General features: G+C 50.4%; 1 protein-coding gene across 2 annotated transcripts in view; it reads right to left on the reverse strand.

Annotated features, from left to right (window-relative positions):
* Positions 1-13,761, reverse strand: part of WDR47 (WD repeat domain 47) — a 46,259-nt gene that overhangs the window by 22,607 nt on the left and 9,891 nt on the right. For both annotated transcript variants that reach the window (XM_075002410.1, XM_075002409.1), the window contains 4 exons: positions 13,284-13,367; positions 12,732-12,816; positions 2,037-2,839; positions 385-511 (listed from right to left, as the gene is read on the reverse strand). In XM_075002410.1, the coding sequence (XP_074858511.1) occupies positions 385-511; positions 2,037-2,839; positions 12,732-12,816; positions 13,284-13,367 (1,099 nt within the window). The remainder of the gene's footprint in view (positions 1-384; positions 512-2,036; positions 2,840-12,731; positions 12,817-13,283; positions 13,368-13,761) is intronic.

Raw genomic sequence — 13,761 nt, forward strand, 5'->3', positions numbered from 1 at the left:
TTTAAACTTCAAAAATTTTGAGGAGTAAAGGGACTTCGAAGTTGCCCCGGCAGGGTGAGCTGTGGCTAGACGTGAGCTGGTACTTCGAAGTTTAAAACTTTGAAGTTGCCGTGAAGGGGAATTTGATTAATGAAGTCCTGTGTATGCAGCGCAGCACTTCATTAGTAAACTCCCAACACCCTACTTACCATCCTTCTTTCGAAGGAGGGTGGTAGTGTAGACAAGCCCCTTATGCTGCAAACATATCACTTACAGCAAAACAAGATTCAAAAGCATCTTTGTCACACACGGATGAACTTTCCAATAAAGCATGCAAATTGTTATGCAATTTGTCAGAGTGGGCAGCTCAAAAGGCCTTTTTATGTGGATATAATCAAATGTTACCTCATTTTTTTCTGGCTTGGCGGGTGCTTGATTCTGTGCTCCATTTGCTGGCTCATTTTCTGGAACTGAATTCTGGCACACTGTCTCACTGCCAATCGAATGCTGTGGCTCCACAGGAGTATCACTTCTTTCAGTTACATGGAAAACAGAGGTTTATCTGAGAAATCTAATAGAAAATCTTCTAATAAGTAAATACTTCTAGAATAAATTTTGAAATGACCATATACAATCTATTACACCAACAATTGCTAGCTTTAAAATAGAAGTAATATCCTTTGTTTTCAGCTTTTTAAAGTATATTTTGGAGGTCCCATTAGCTTTCATGTTCTATTTTTATGCCTTCCATGAAAGGCTGTCCATTCCTCAACAATCTAAATACCATCAACAAATTACTCAAGCTGTTCATTAAATTTTCAGCTATCTCCCACTTTTGAGGGTAATTACATTTCTTGGCTTCTCCCACTTTTCACTGAATTCTTAGGAGGGGAGAAAGCCTGCATTCATCACAAGGCACCTCCACAGCTGCCTCCCATTCTATAGTGGATAATATTTCTTTAAGCTACATTTAAATGACATTCCACATAAGAATCTTCTAGCTTCCCACTTAGCTATGCAGGGAAAAAAAAAAAGAGTGCTACTAAAATCTGTTCTCATTTAATTTTGTATTTTATAGGGACTTACAAAATTAGGGTAACAAGTATTTTGACGTGGAATTATTTCAGAAAACATTTCAGTAGATAGTAAATATGCAGAATATATTAGAAAATGTTGGAATTTTTGAAGAGTATTCTAACCAGATGCAATTGTGTATAGTTAATGGTTTAGAGCAGTGATTCGTTAAATCACATTTGAGTTACTGGTTTATATGTGCATTAGCAAAATCAATTTAAACTAATTAATAGACATGTTGGTTTTAAGTATTGTCCTTTTATCTACTGAACAAAACAGGAAATGTCTCTTTTACAGGTTAGGAAAAATGCCAAGAGCTCCCATTCTTGCAAATCTGGCCAGTTAATTTAGGTATCCATTCCCAGCCACTTGGAGCTGTGGGGGCCCACACCTGTGGATGGTCAATGTAAACAAAATGTTTCACAGCCAGACAGTGGATTATCCTCATGGGCTGTGTGCCAAAGGTTGCCAGCCTTTAGGTATATTTAGAAAAATATTCAAATATTTCCAAGATTACTTCTGCACTACACGCTATTGGTGCTGGCAGGTAGAGTGTGTGTTTCTACCAGCAACAGGGAAAAGCAGGTTGCATCTAGGCTGTAGCTATGTTTCAATAAAAGGCTCTGGCTAGGAAGAGGCAGAGGAAGAGGTTTCAGCAGCTCCCTACTGACAATAATTTCACTCAAACCAGGAAAGGAATTGTCAGCAGGGAAAGGCTCAACCTTTCTCCAGGAGAAGGAACAGAGCCTTTCCTTGCTGAATTTGCCTGTCATACCTCACCATCTATATTATTTATTCCCATGCAAGAGCAGCGATCAGAGTATATACTCTGCATGCTGCTGAAAGAAGCATGCAGTGTAGACATACTTGGGGGCTATGGTTACACTAACAAGTTTTGCTGACAAAACCCCAGTTTTGTCAACAAAACTGGTGGAATGGCATTTTGTCAACAGTTTAAAAACATGTAGTTAAGTGAAACTTACCGCTCAGGTGACTCCTCATAAATGCTATGGCAATCTGTATTCTCAAGCATGAGACTTCTGCTAAGATTCTGCACTCCTGGGTAATGGAAATTGGCAAAGGAGTGTGACATCGGAGAAGTTTTATTTCCAAGGTCTGTGATTCGCTTATCATGACTGGTTAATCCACAGGACAGCCCATCTAAGGCAGGGTTTAAGGAACGAGTCATGTAAGCATCAGCTGACTGAGGCCGTCTCATTGGGGATGATGGGTAAGGAGAAAGTTTGCTGATAAGAGGTGTCAAAAGATCAGCATATGCAGCTTTTGTGGGCTTCAAGAGTTTATCAACATGAATATTAAGCATCTTTTGTTCAAAAGCACAAGAGAAAACAGAAGCTGGCAGATTCTGAAGCCATGACAACAAGCTCAGGTCCAAGTCATCACATCCATTACCACATAAAAGATCAATGCCAAGCAATACTTCACTTTCTGTAATTTCTTCTCCTGTTGCTTTACTCTGACAGAATTCCACACAACATTCATAAAGTAATCCCTTCATTACGAGCTGAAATAAACGATTACTACTTGCTTTGAAACCAGCCTCACTTAGCTTCCTGTCAGCAGGAATAAATTCTGCAACCATGATGCAAGCTTCTTCAAAGCAGTGAACTCGCGCAGTGCTAGGGTTCCAGTCTTTGAATTCTGCATGGTTGGTCAGACGGGGCAATGTGAGTAACAAACACAGTTTACTATAGTCTTCTTTAGAAGGACAATATTCTTCCAATGCGTGGAGGCACTGTACAGCTTCTTGCATTGTAAATTCCAGCTATAGAAGAAACATTAAATACAACAGAACGTGGCTGTCTTTAACATTACCAATTTATTTTTCTACAATAAGCACAGTTACTTGCAGAAGAATAACATGCAATAGGATTTTCCTTGTTTTTCCTTTTGCTATTACTACTGTTTTAATTTAATTAGCATACAGGGAGTCTGCAACAGCTTTCATGACAGCAGGTCTAAGACCAAATTCTTCTTAAGGCACTCCAATTTCATATCAGTTGATTAATATAAGGAAGATCATGTTCATGGGGCTATTTACACAGAAGCCACTACTTGTTTTAAGCTTTCAGAATTTAATATCTATAGCTGAACAAAGTTGCTATAACGGTAGATTAAGGAGGCATTTCCACTTAAGGAGATGGATTTTCTTTTCAGAGCAAAAAGAGGAGAAACTCCATTTAAATTAGAATATTAAGCTGTCATACTGAGTGTTATTTGTTTTGATGTTTTTTGCTTATTCTCAGACAATACATGGTGTATGTGTAAAACCAAGTGATGAAAATCTGCATATCTCTTTGCAGATCACACATTCAAATAAACAGAGATGCGTTTGATAGAATTTGTGGAAAATTAAAAACAGAAGCAAGCTTAAATGCAACATTAAAATTGAAATTCTAGATTCAGAGAAAGGAAAAACTTTGAAGCTCTCAACAACTTTTCCTCCCAACGGGCTTGTCTACACTAGCTCCCTACTTCGAAGGGAGGATGGTAAGTAGGGTGTCGGGAGATTATTAATGAAGTGCTGCGCTGCATATGTAGCACTTCATTAAGCTAATTCACCACCATGGCAACTTTGAAGCGTTAAACTGTTGAAGCCGCCACGGCGGAGAATTAGCTTAATGAAGTGCTGCATATGCAGCACAGCACTTCATTAATAATCTCCTGACACCCTACTTACCATCCTCCCTTCAAAATAAGGAGCTAGTGTAGACAGAGCCAACGTGTATTATGATGACCTTTCATTACTCAATAGAATAGGATATATAACACTGTGAAATATTCCGCATGCAAAATTTCAAGAAAGTGCACCTTTTTCTACAGTGTTCTCCAGTAAGACCATGTAAAACTATGATTAGAGTATTGTATGTTTTAACTACATCCTTCTTCCAACCTCAAATGTAGAACGTTGTACTATCGCCTGCATGTGGTCAGGAAAAGACCCTTCCCTACCATACAGGGCAGTGGGACAAAGAAAGTCACCAAAGCAACATTATTATTTTAATTGAGTAAATAATACTCATTAGAAACATATTTTATATAAAAGATTCAAATGCCTTTGTGCTTAAAATGTTCATATATGAGCGATATATAAGGTACAATCCTATACAATGAATGAGCCAATAGCCTAATGATGCTACAGTTCTGGTTATCATTTAAAACCTTTTGCAAACTAAAACCCCTTATTCACAACTCCTCCTCTCTGCTGTTCATGCATCCATTGAACTCAGTCCTCTGTGACACTGAACAGCATTGCATCTTTGTCCATAAAAGCAGACACAGCTAAATACACTGAATATGTAAATTACACACTAACATCTGAATGATCAGTTCAAGCTTAAAGGGGAAGTCCAATCGACAGGTCAAAGCTATTGTTCCAAAACACTTCAAAAATATTAATCAAAGATTCCTCTTTTAGGGGATACAGAAAACAGGTAAACAAATTTAAGAAGCCTAATAAGATTCAATGTCTTTGCAAATTCCAAGTTATTAATCTAAAACTGAGTTCTAGATGGTTCAGTGGGTAGAGGTAAAAACTAACCTTTCACCTCTGCAGTCCTCTCTTAGACTATGTCTATACTGCAGGAACTTGTCAAAATAAGTTTGTTTTGGAAGATATCTTGCGACAAACTCCTGTTGACAGTGTGTGTCCAGACACCAAGGCACAGCGAAGGAGTGATCTGCTCTGTCACACAGAAAGCAGCCAGACAGCCTGACCGCTCTCTCGGCAAAATGGCCACCTTGAGCCATGTTAGCAAGGGTTGCAAGTCACCAGTTCCTTCCAAGAGCCGGTGATGGAGCCCTGTGGAGATGCACTTAAAGGGACCCCTCCCAACAGCTATTTCCTGCCCCTTCTGTGGGTTTGCCTAGTCCTGTGAGAGACAGCAAAGGTCTCCCAGTGCCCACTGTGCTTGCCCTGCATTTGCAGGCAACACAGCTGGTCCCTGGGTGCCATGTGGCCGGAGCTGCCCCTGGGATTGCAATAGCCCAACATGGACGTGCTGCTCAGCTTTCTGACAGATGCCTTCCTGTGCCTCAGTGAGGTGGACCCCAAGATCATCTTTGGGACCACTGTCCTGGCTGCAGGAGCTACACACTTGAACCCACCCCCGCTGGTGCACAGGCTGCTCTTGAAGCACCAGACCAGTTCAGACCAGTGGGACTGGCTGGACATGCAGCAGTGGGACAACCAGCAGTAGTTCCAAAATTTCTTGGAGCTCTGTGCCTGGCTCACCGCTGCCCTCCAGAGACACCACCCAGCTGCAGTCCTCCATCCCCATGAGAAAGTGGGTCACAATTGACTTCTGGAAGCTTACCAACCCCAATAGCTACCAGTCGGTGGGCAACCAGTTTGGCATGGGGAAGTCCACCATCAGGCCCTCCTCATGGAGGTAGCGCACCCTCAGGCTGTGGTCCCTGCATGGAGGTAGAGGGGACTCACTAACGGGCGACACTCAGGAAGCAGGGTTAGGAGTGTGAGGGGTGCAGCTAGGGCTGGGGTGAAGCTCTGTGCCCAGGGGATCATGCTGTCCCACCCTCACAAAGCCCTGCTGCTAGAAGGCAACCTCACAGGGGGTTCCTGGAGGGCCATGGGGGAGTGGACAGGAGGCGGCCAGGGACCCCCCTAAGGGCCCAGATACCCGCTTCCCTCAGTCCCTGTCATGTGTGTTCAGTTGCCTCCCTCTGCAGGTTATGAGGACCATCAACTCGATCCTGATGTAAAGGGTCATCCATCTCGGATACCTTGACCAGATTGTGGCCAGATTCACGGCCCTGGGGTTTCTGAATGGTGTTGGAGCCATCAATGGGACCCACATCCTGCGCCCTGGAGCACCATGCAGCCATGTTCATCAACAGAATGGCTACTTCTCCATGGCGCTGCAGTCCCTGGTTGACCACCATGGACAGTTCCCGCACATTTTCATCAGGTGGTCCTGCAAGGTGCACAATGCCCACGTGTTCCACAATTCCAGCTTGTGCTGGAGGTGGGCACATTCATCCACCACTGTGAGCTGGTGGCTGGGGACGTACAAATAGCAGTTTGCATCACAGGGGACATTACCTATCCCCTCATGCTGTGGCTGATGAAGCTGCACACCAGACAACTGGACCCCAGCAGGCAGCAATTCAACGACCACCTAAACCACACCAGGATGTAGGGTGAGTGCACCTTCAGCCGCCGGAAGGCACAGGTGACGTGCCTGCTGACCTGCCTTAATGAAGGGAGTGCAACATCTCTGACCTTGTGTTCGGAGCCCCCATTGGGGCTGGCCTGGGGCTGGGACTGGGGGAGGTACGGACAAGGTGGAGCTAGGACAAGGGCTGGGTTGGTAGGGGGATGGAGAGGCATGGGGAGCGGGGGAGGGGGCATGGCGATCGCCCAGGGAGGAGGGAGGGAGAGAGGGAAGCAGGCAGGCAGGCAGGTGTGGGGCAATGGGGGCAGCATGTCCCACCAGACTCTGGTGACTGAGTCACAGTGGGACACCAGCTGGTGCCGCGACCACTACTCCACATCCTCCTGGATGCAGTAGGCCAGGATGCACTGGATATTCTCGAGGATGGTGACATTGCATCCTCATGAACACCCCACCTCCTCCTCTTCCAGCTCCAGGGTTAGTCTAGCGGTGATGTTGGGATGGCCCAGCCCCCAGTCAATGCAGGTCAAGCTGTATGGAACACAAGGAGGAAGAGACAATGGGTCAGTCATGCAACACAGGCCCTGAGGCTGTGCCCCGCACCATGAACAGTGACCAACAACTCTTTGGACAAGGGAGGGGGATGTCCCAGGAGCAAAGCCATGTGTTGCCTGCTGCAGAGGGTTTCTGAGGTGCCTCAGGAATTGTGCTGGTTGCTGCCACCACCCAACACCAGTCAATGGGGTAGAGGCCAACGGGGGTGTCCGGCCACAGAGGAGTCTCCTCGTGGGTGGTGGGAGAGCTGGGAGCAGCTGTGCTGTCCCTGGGGCACCTCACACACCTGTCTCTTCCAGCCCCGCCTGCAGGAGCAGGTGCTGTCTCACACACTCAAGCACGTCTGTGTGCCTTGTGCTGCATGCCTCAGTAACCGCGTCTACACGTGCCAGCGACTTCGAAGTAGCCGCGCCAACTTTGAAATAGCGCCCGTCACAGCTACACGTGGCGGGCGCTATTTCGAAGTTGACATCGACGTAAGGCGGCGAGACGTCGAAGTCGCTATCCCCATCAGGAGATGGGAATAGCGCCCTACTTCGACGTTCAATGTTGAAGTAGGGAACGTGTAGCAGTTGCACGTCCCGCAACATCGAAATAGCGGGGTCCGCCATGGTGGTCATCAGCTGAAGGGTTGAGAGACGCTCTCTCCAGCCCCTGAGCTTGATGGTCGCTGCGTGCAGCGGCCCCTTAAAGCTCCCCGCCCCCTGCCTTCCTGTGCAGGAAGCTGAGAGCGCGTGCAGGCAGCAGCACAGCCACGTGGCCAGCCTGCATGCTCCTCTGCAGCCACACCAACCCCCCACTGCTGCGATGGCCACTCCCCAGCCCCCTAAGTGCCCCCAGGGCACCCCCCCCAAGGGGAGCCAGGGCTCCCAGACCGGCAGCCAGGCTGGGAAGCGGCAGTGGGGCCCCTCCTGGACAGAGGCCGAGCTTCGGGACCTGCTGGGGCTCTGGAGTGAGGAGGAGGTGCTCCAGGTAATGGGGAGGAAGAGGCGGAACGCGGATGCATTTGCTCATCTGACCAAGGGCCTGGCCGCCCGGGGTCACCCTGCCCGCACTCCTGACCACGTCAGGAGTAAGGTGAAGGAGCTGCGGCAGGGTTACGCCCGGGCTCGGGATGCGGCCGGCCGATCTGGGGCCGCCCCCGTCACTTGCCCCTTTTACAGGCAGCTCAGGGCCATCCTGGGCCCCCGGCACACCTCCTCCCCTCAGGCCATTCTTGATACTTCAGCTGACAAGCCCCAGCAGGACCCAGAGGCGGAGTCCGCCCCGGAGGCAAGCCCCGCACCCCGGGGGCCCCCCTAGGAGCCCACCCCTGGGGCACCGGAAGAGGAGAAGGAGGGGGTATCCTCCTCCAGCGATGGGGGGCTCTGGATCCACATCCCATCCCAGAGCTCCAGCAGGGCATCCGCCCATCGGGTGTCCCCGGACCGTGGGAGCGGACCATCAGGTATGTACCCCCCCCGGTGCACACCCCCGGGGTTGAGGGGCAGGGGTAACAGATATGACCAGGGCCCTCCACATGCCCAGATGACCATGGCCCCAAGGACAGCAGTGGCATGTCCCTCAGAAGAGTGCATCAGCCCCTGCCCCCCCAGCACGACAGTGCCATGCCCCATCCCTGGGGATGGGGGGAGCGGAACCTAGGGTCCCCCGGGGGGAGGGGGTGGGACACCCAGCAGCAGCAGCATCTCCCGGGGACGGGGATGGGGAACCAGCAGCAGAGGGGTGGGGGGGACAAGGGCCACAGCTCGGGGGCCACACTAACGGCTGTCTCCACTCTTCTTCCCCCCCGTGTTCCGCAGCTGCACCATCGGAAGGACCGGAGAGCACCGGCGAGGTGTCAGTGGTCCTGGAGAGCCCACTGGGGCCATCACTCCAGGCCAGCCCCTCGGCAGAGCACCAACCGGCCCCAGGGCGGGGACGACGGCGGAGCCAGCACCATCCGAGGACGGCGACGGACCCCCAGCTGCTGGCCATCCTCCGTCGGCAGCTGGAGGTCTCTGAGCAGCGCCTGCGGGTGGAGGAGCGGCGCCTCCAACTCCAGGAGCGGGCGCTGGCCTGGTGCCAGGAGGCATGGGGGGCCTTTATGTGCACTTTTGAGAGCATCACAGACTACCTGGCCCCCCATGTCGCTCCGGCCGCCGCTCTGCCCACCCTGCCTGCTCCACCCCCCGTCGCACCGCCATCCGCCACCGAGGGCCCTTCTGCCGAGGGGGACCTGGGGCCAGCTGACACCACCGGCCTTATCTCCCGGTCCGCCAGGCCCCCAGCCAGCCCCAGCGTGGGCTGCGGCCGAGGCGCGGGTCGCGGCCGCCCACCCCCAGCGCTGGACATTAGGGGGTGTGGGGCCCAGGACGTGGCCCCCCCCCTTTGTATATATCCCCTTCACCTATCTTTTGTAAATAGTTTGTATTAGACCCCTGTTCTGTTATGATGATACCTGCCCCCCCATGTAAATAGTTCTCCCCTTCCTTGTCTTCCCCTTTTTTTTCCTTTCATCTTATAATACATATATATATAATATTTATTTTGGCTGTACATAGTTATGATATAATAATGAGTTCAACATATATATTCTGGTTTGACGAAAAACATGTCTGTTTTTATTTACAAGAAAAGTGGTGGGGGGTGTGCTCTTGGGTGCTCTGTGGTGTGGGCGTAGGGGCAGGGAGTGTTGTGGAGGATGGGGGGGTGCAGTGGGGGGCCTGCCAGCGTTCACCCCGCGGCCTCGTCGAACTGGGCCTACAGGACCTCCCAGACCCGGGTCCCTTCTGGGTCCACCTGGCGACTGGGGGCAGCGGGTGGCTGCACATCGGCCCTGCCGGCCTCCACAGCCCAGCCCTGAAAGAAGGCCTCCCCCTTGCTCTAGACAAGGTTGTGGAGGGTGCTGCACGCGCCCACAATCTGGGGGATGTTGGTGGGGCCCGCATCAAGGCGGGTGAGGAGACACCTCCAGCGCCCCTTGAGGCGGCCAAATGTGCGCTCCACCACCTGGCGCACGTGGTTCAGGTGCATGTTGAAGCGCTCCTGGCTGGCTGACAGGTGGCCCGTGTACGGGTGCATGAGCCAGGGCCGGAGGGGGTATGCTGCGTCTGTGATGATGCAGAGGGGCACGGTGGTGTCCCCGCCTCCAGACAGCGGCACAGGCCTGAGTTCCGGAATACCCAGGAGTCGTGGGTGCTGCCAGGCCAGCCCATGTATATGTCCAAGAAATGGCCCCGGCTGTCCACCAAGGCCTGGAGGACTACTGAGTGGTAGCCCTTCCTGTTTAGGTAGCGTCCTCCACTGTGCTCTGGGGCGCGGATGGGGTTGTGGGTCCCATCCAGAGCCCTGAAGCAACTGGGGAAGCCCAGGGTGGCAAAGCCCGTGATGGCGGCATCCGGGTCCCCAAGCCTCACGAGCCTGTGGAGGAGCAGGGCGTTGATGGCGCAGACGACCTGCAGGGGAAGCACATGGGAGAGCACCAGTGAGGGGTGTGCAGGGTGTGCGTGGCCCTCCCCTGCCAGGGCCCCCCTCCCCTCCCCTCTCCTGCCAGGGCTCCCCTCCCATCCCAGGGCTGCCTCCCCCTCCCCCCGTGGGTCCTCCTACCTCCATGAGGACAGCCCCGACGGTGGCCTTGCTGACGCCAAACTGCTGGCCCACGGATCGGTAGCTGTCTGGAGTGGTCAGCTTCCAGACAGCGATGCCGACCCGTTTCTCCACACTGAGGGTACGCCGCATGAAGATGTCCTGGTGCCTCAGTGCGGGGGTGAGCCACTGGCATAGCTCCAGAAATGTCTGCCGGCTCATGCGAAAGCTCTGGAGCCAGTGGTCATCATCCCACTCTCCGAGCACCAGCCGCTCCCACCAGTCGGTGCTCGTGGGGTAGCTCCACAACCGGCGGTGTGTGAGGCGGGGGGGGCGGGGTGCTGCAGGGTTGGGGGTTGCTTCCTCCTCCCCTGCGGGCAGCTCCTCCTCTGTGGCTAGGATGTGATCAGCTGCCGCCTACATGGCATGGAGCAGGGCGAGCACTGCTCCTCCAGGGGCGGCTGGGTGGACCTCTGGCTGCTGCTGCTGCTGCTGCTGGGGGTCCATGACTGCGTCGCTTGAGGTGTGCGTGCCTATGGCTCTGCAGACTGCGTGCTGTGCAGGCTGAGTGTGTCTGGGAGGGGCCCTTTAAGGGAGCGGCTAGCTGTTGCCCCGGAAGCGCTAGTCCGCCCTGTGACCCTGTCTGCAGCTGTTCCTGGAACCCTTATTTCGATGTGTGCTACTTTGGCGTGTAGACGTTCCCTTGCAGCGCCTACTTCGATGTGGTGCTGCCCAACGTCGATGTTGAACATTGACGGCACCAGCCCTGGAGGACGTGTAGATGTTATTCATCGAAATAGGCTATTTCGATGTAGAGTTCACGTGTAGACGTAGCCAGTATGTCTAGGTTCATGTCAGTGCCCTTGTGGCTAGCCTGCTTCCAGCTATGGCAGGGGCTGGGAGGGCTGGGAACTGACACTCGTGCTGGTAGCAGAATACCGCCCATGACCTGGGGCTGTCTGTTGGGTCCAGGTGGCACACACTACTGCAGCGCGGGGTCCCACCCGAGCTGGCCAAGCGACACACAGAGTCCACCATGTCTGCGCCCACCTCCCATGCCCTGGGATATATGACAAACAGGGCACTCACCGGGGAAGCCAAGCTCAGAAGAGGCCCATGAAGCATCCTGGCTGCTGGGGACCAGGTCCAGGGTGATGACCAGATTGCTAGTCTCTGAATCCGGCTCCTGCTGCTGCCCCTATCGTGGCTGGTCCTCCTTGGGCTCCTGCTCAACAAGGAGGGTATCGAGCCCCGAGTCGAGGCTGAGGATGGGGGTGATGTGCTCCCCCCTGAAGGATGCAGTGCAGCTCCATGTAGTAGGGGGAGGCTAGGCATTCTGCCCCCGAGAGTCCTGAACCCACACTCACCCCTGCTGCAACTCCTTCACCTTGGCACGCACCTGTTCAAGGGTACAGCAGGGGTGGCCTCGTTGTGCCAGGGCATCAGCCATTCAGCTGTAAATATCACATTGTAGCACCTGGCTCTGGGGTACTGCAGGGTTTCTTCTTCTGCCTACAAATCCAGTAGGGCCTGGATCTCAGCCCCGCTCCAGAATGGGGCATGCTCCTTGGAGCCCTGGGGAGGATCCAGTGACCCTTGGGGTTGCTCCCCCAGGTGCATCTGTGAGGGCGTGGGGGAGAGCTGCATGCCACATGTCTGCTCTTATGCTCTCTGCTTCCTGCCACAGGGTTCCCCAGGCTCCCTGAGGCTTTAAGAAGGCCCAGAGGCAGGAATCAGAGTGCTGATTGCAGTGGACAGGGTGTCCACCAGGGCACCTATGTAGCACTGTGGCGGCCTCTGTCAACAGAAGGTCACCCAGAATGTCCACACCTGCCTTTTGCCAACAGATCTCTCTCAACAGAGGCATTCTTCTTCATGGTGAGTGGGGTGCAGCTGTCAACAAAACCATTCCATTCTGTTAACTTACTGTTGACAGACTGCACTTTGCAACATGGTTGCTGCCCGGGTTTTCTCGACAAAACAGCTGTTTTGTCAACAAAACCCTACAGTCTAGACATAGCCTTAGGTCATAAACATATACTAATTTAGAGGTTTCAGTTTAACTTTGCATATTTGCCCGCCTCATGCAACTGCTGCACTGTTTGGCACCATTGGATCAAGTAATGGCAAAGGCATTTTAAAGGAAATTTGAGTTACTCAGTTAGAATTAAATGGGCAGAAGTTGCCCAGAGTGCATCCAGTACTACTCCCAACTATAACCCTTCACTTTCAGAGAATGTTGTTTTTTTATGTCATACATAAGAACTTTTTGCTAAAAAAAAAAACCAAAAACCTACTATAAGACTTGAAGAACAACAATACCGTACTATTGATTTCCATAGTCTAATCAATCAATAAGAGGTTTACAAAGAATTAATGTAGCCAAGTATAAAATCTTACATGCTGAGGCTCATCTTCTGCTGACATTGCATTGTTCACACACAAGGCTTCTAAAAACTTCTGCTTCAGTATTATATAGCGAAACCTGCACAAAAGAAGAAGTGAAGTACAAGATCTTAGTACATTCCACAGATAACTGCAGCTGCAAAACCTTTGCTCTGAAAAGCCAGGTAATAAAAGAATTGTTTCTTTGGAGAAGATTTCTTTTTCCAACTACTTAGTTCCAAAAATATTACATGTTAAAATAATTGCTGATTCATAAGAGAAATGGGGAGACTGGTTGTGACTCTTTCTTGAATACCTGGATTACTCTAATTTGATCTACAAAAATCCCATTTTTTAAAAAAATCAAGCACAAATCAAATAAAATATCTGGATGTATAGACTGAAAAAGTCTATAAAGTCCTACAAATAGAATTATAAATTGTTCTCAGATTCAGTAGTTGCAGTTTATTTTTCTAAAAACTTTAAAAAGTCATATTCTTATTCTTAGACAGTTTCCACCTTACCACATGATTTATAATGCTACTACCTGAGAGTTCATAATTTTACCTTTTCTTATCAAATTTTTCCATACACTCAAGAGGCTGAATGAACTGAAGAACCTCATCCCACTGTCCATCAAGGATCAGCTGTCTATAAAAAAAAAAAACTCAGTTTAGTTAGTTAGACATTTCACTTTTATATTTTACAAATATAAATTTACATATAGCTTATTACAGCTGACCAGTGAGCTCTGTAAAGTTAATGTTTTGCAAAGCATATTTAAAACAGAGATAAATGTCAAACCCAAATCCTTTCTCAATACTACCTTTTTAGTTACATACTTGATTTCTAAAGGGACAAATGGAATGAATAAGATGTATGTATTTAAAGAGGTACAAGAGAGCTCTTCAGATATCTTCTGTTTTTATGCTTATAGGGATTTCTCCCAAGATGCTTCATTCTTTCTCCACAAATGAGATTTTAAGTCACCATACAAGACTGAAGACAGCCTGAAAAATGCTGGATATAGACCTAAAATTTGTAA

Source organism: Carettochelys insculpta, chromosome 9 (assembly GCF_033958435.1).
Source record: "Carettochelys insculpta isolate YL-2023 chromosome 9, ASM3395843v1, whole genome shotgun sequence".
NCBI lineage: Eukaryota > Metazoa > Chordata > Testudines > Carettochelyidae > Carettochelys > Carettochelys insculpta.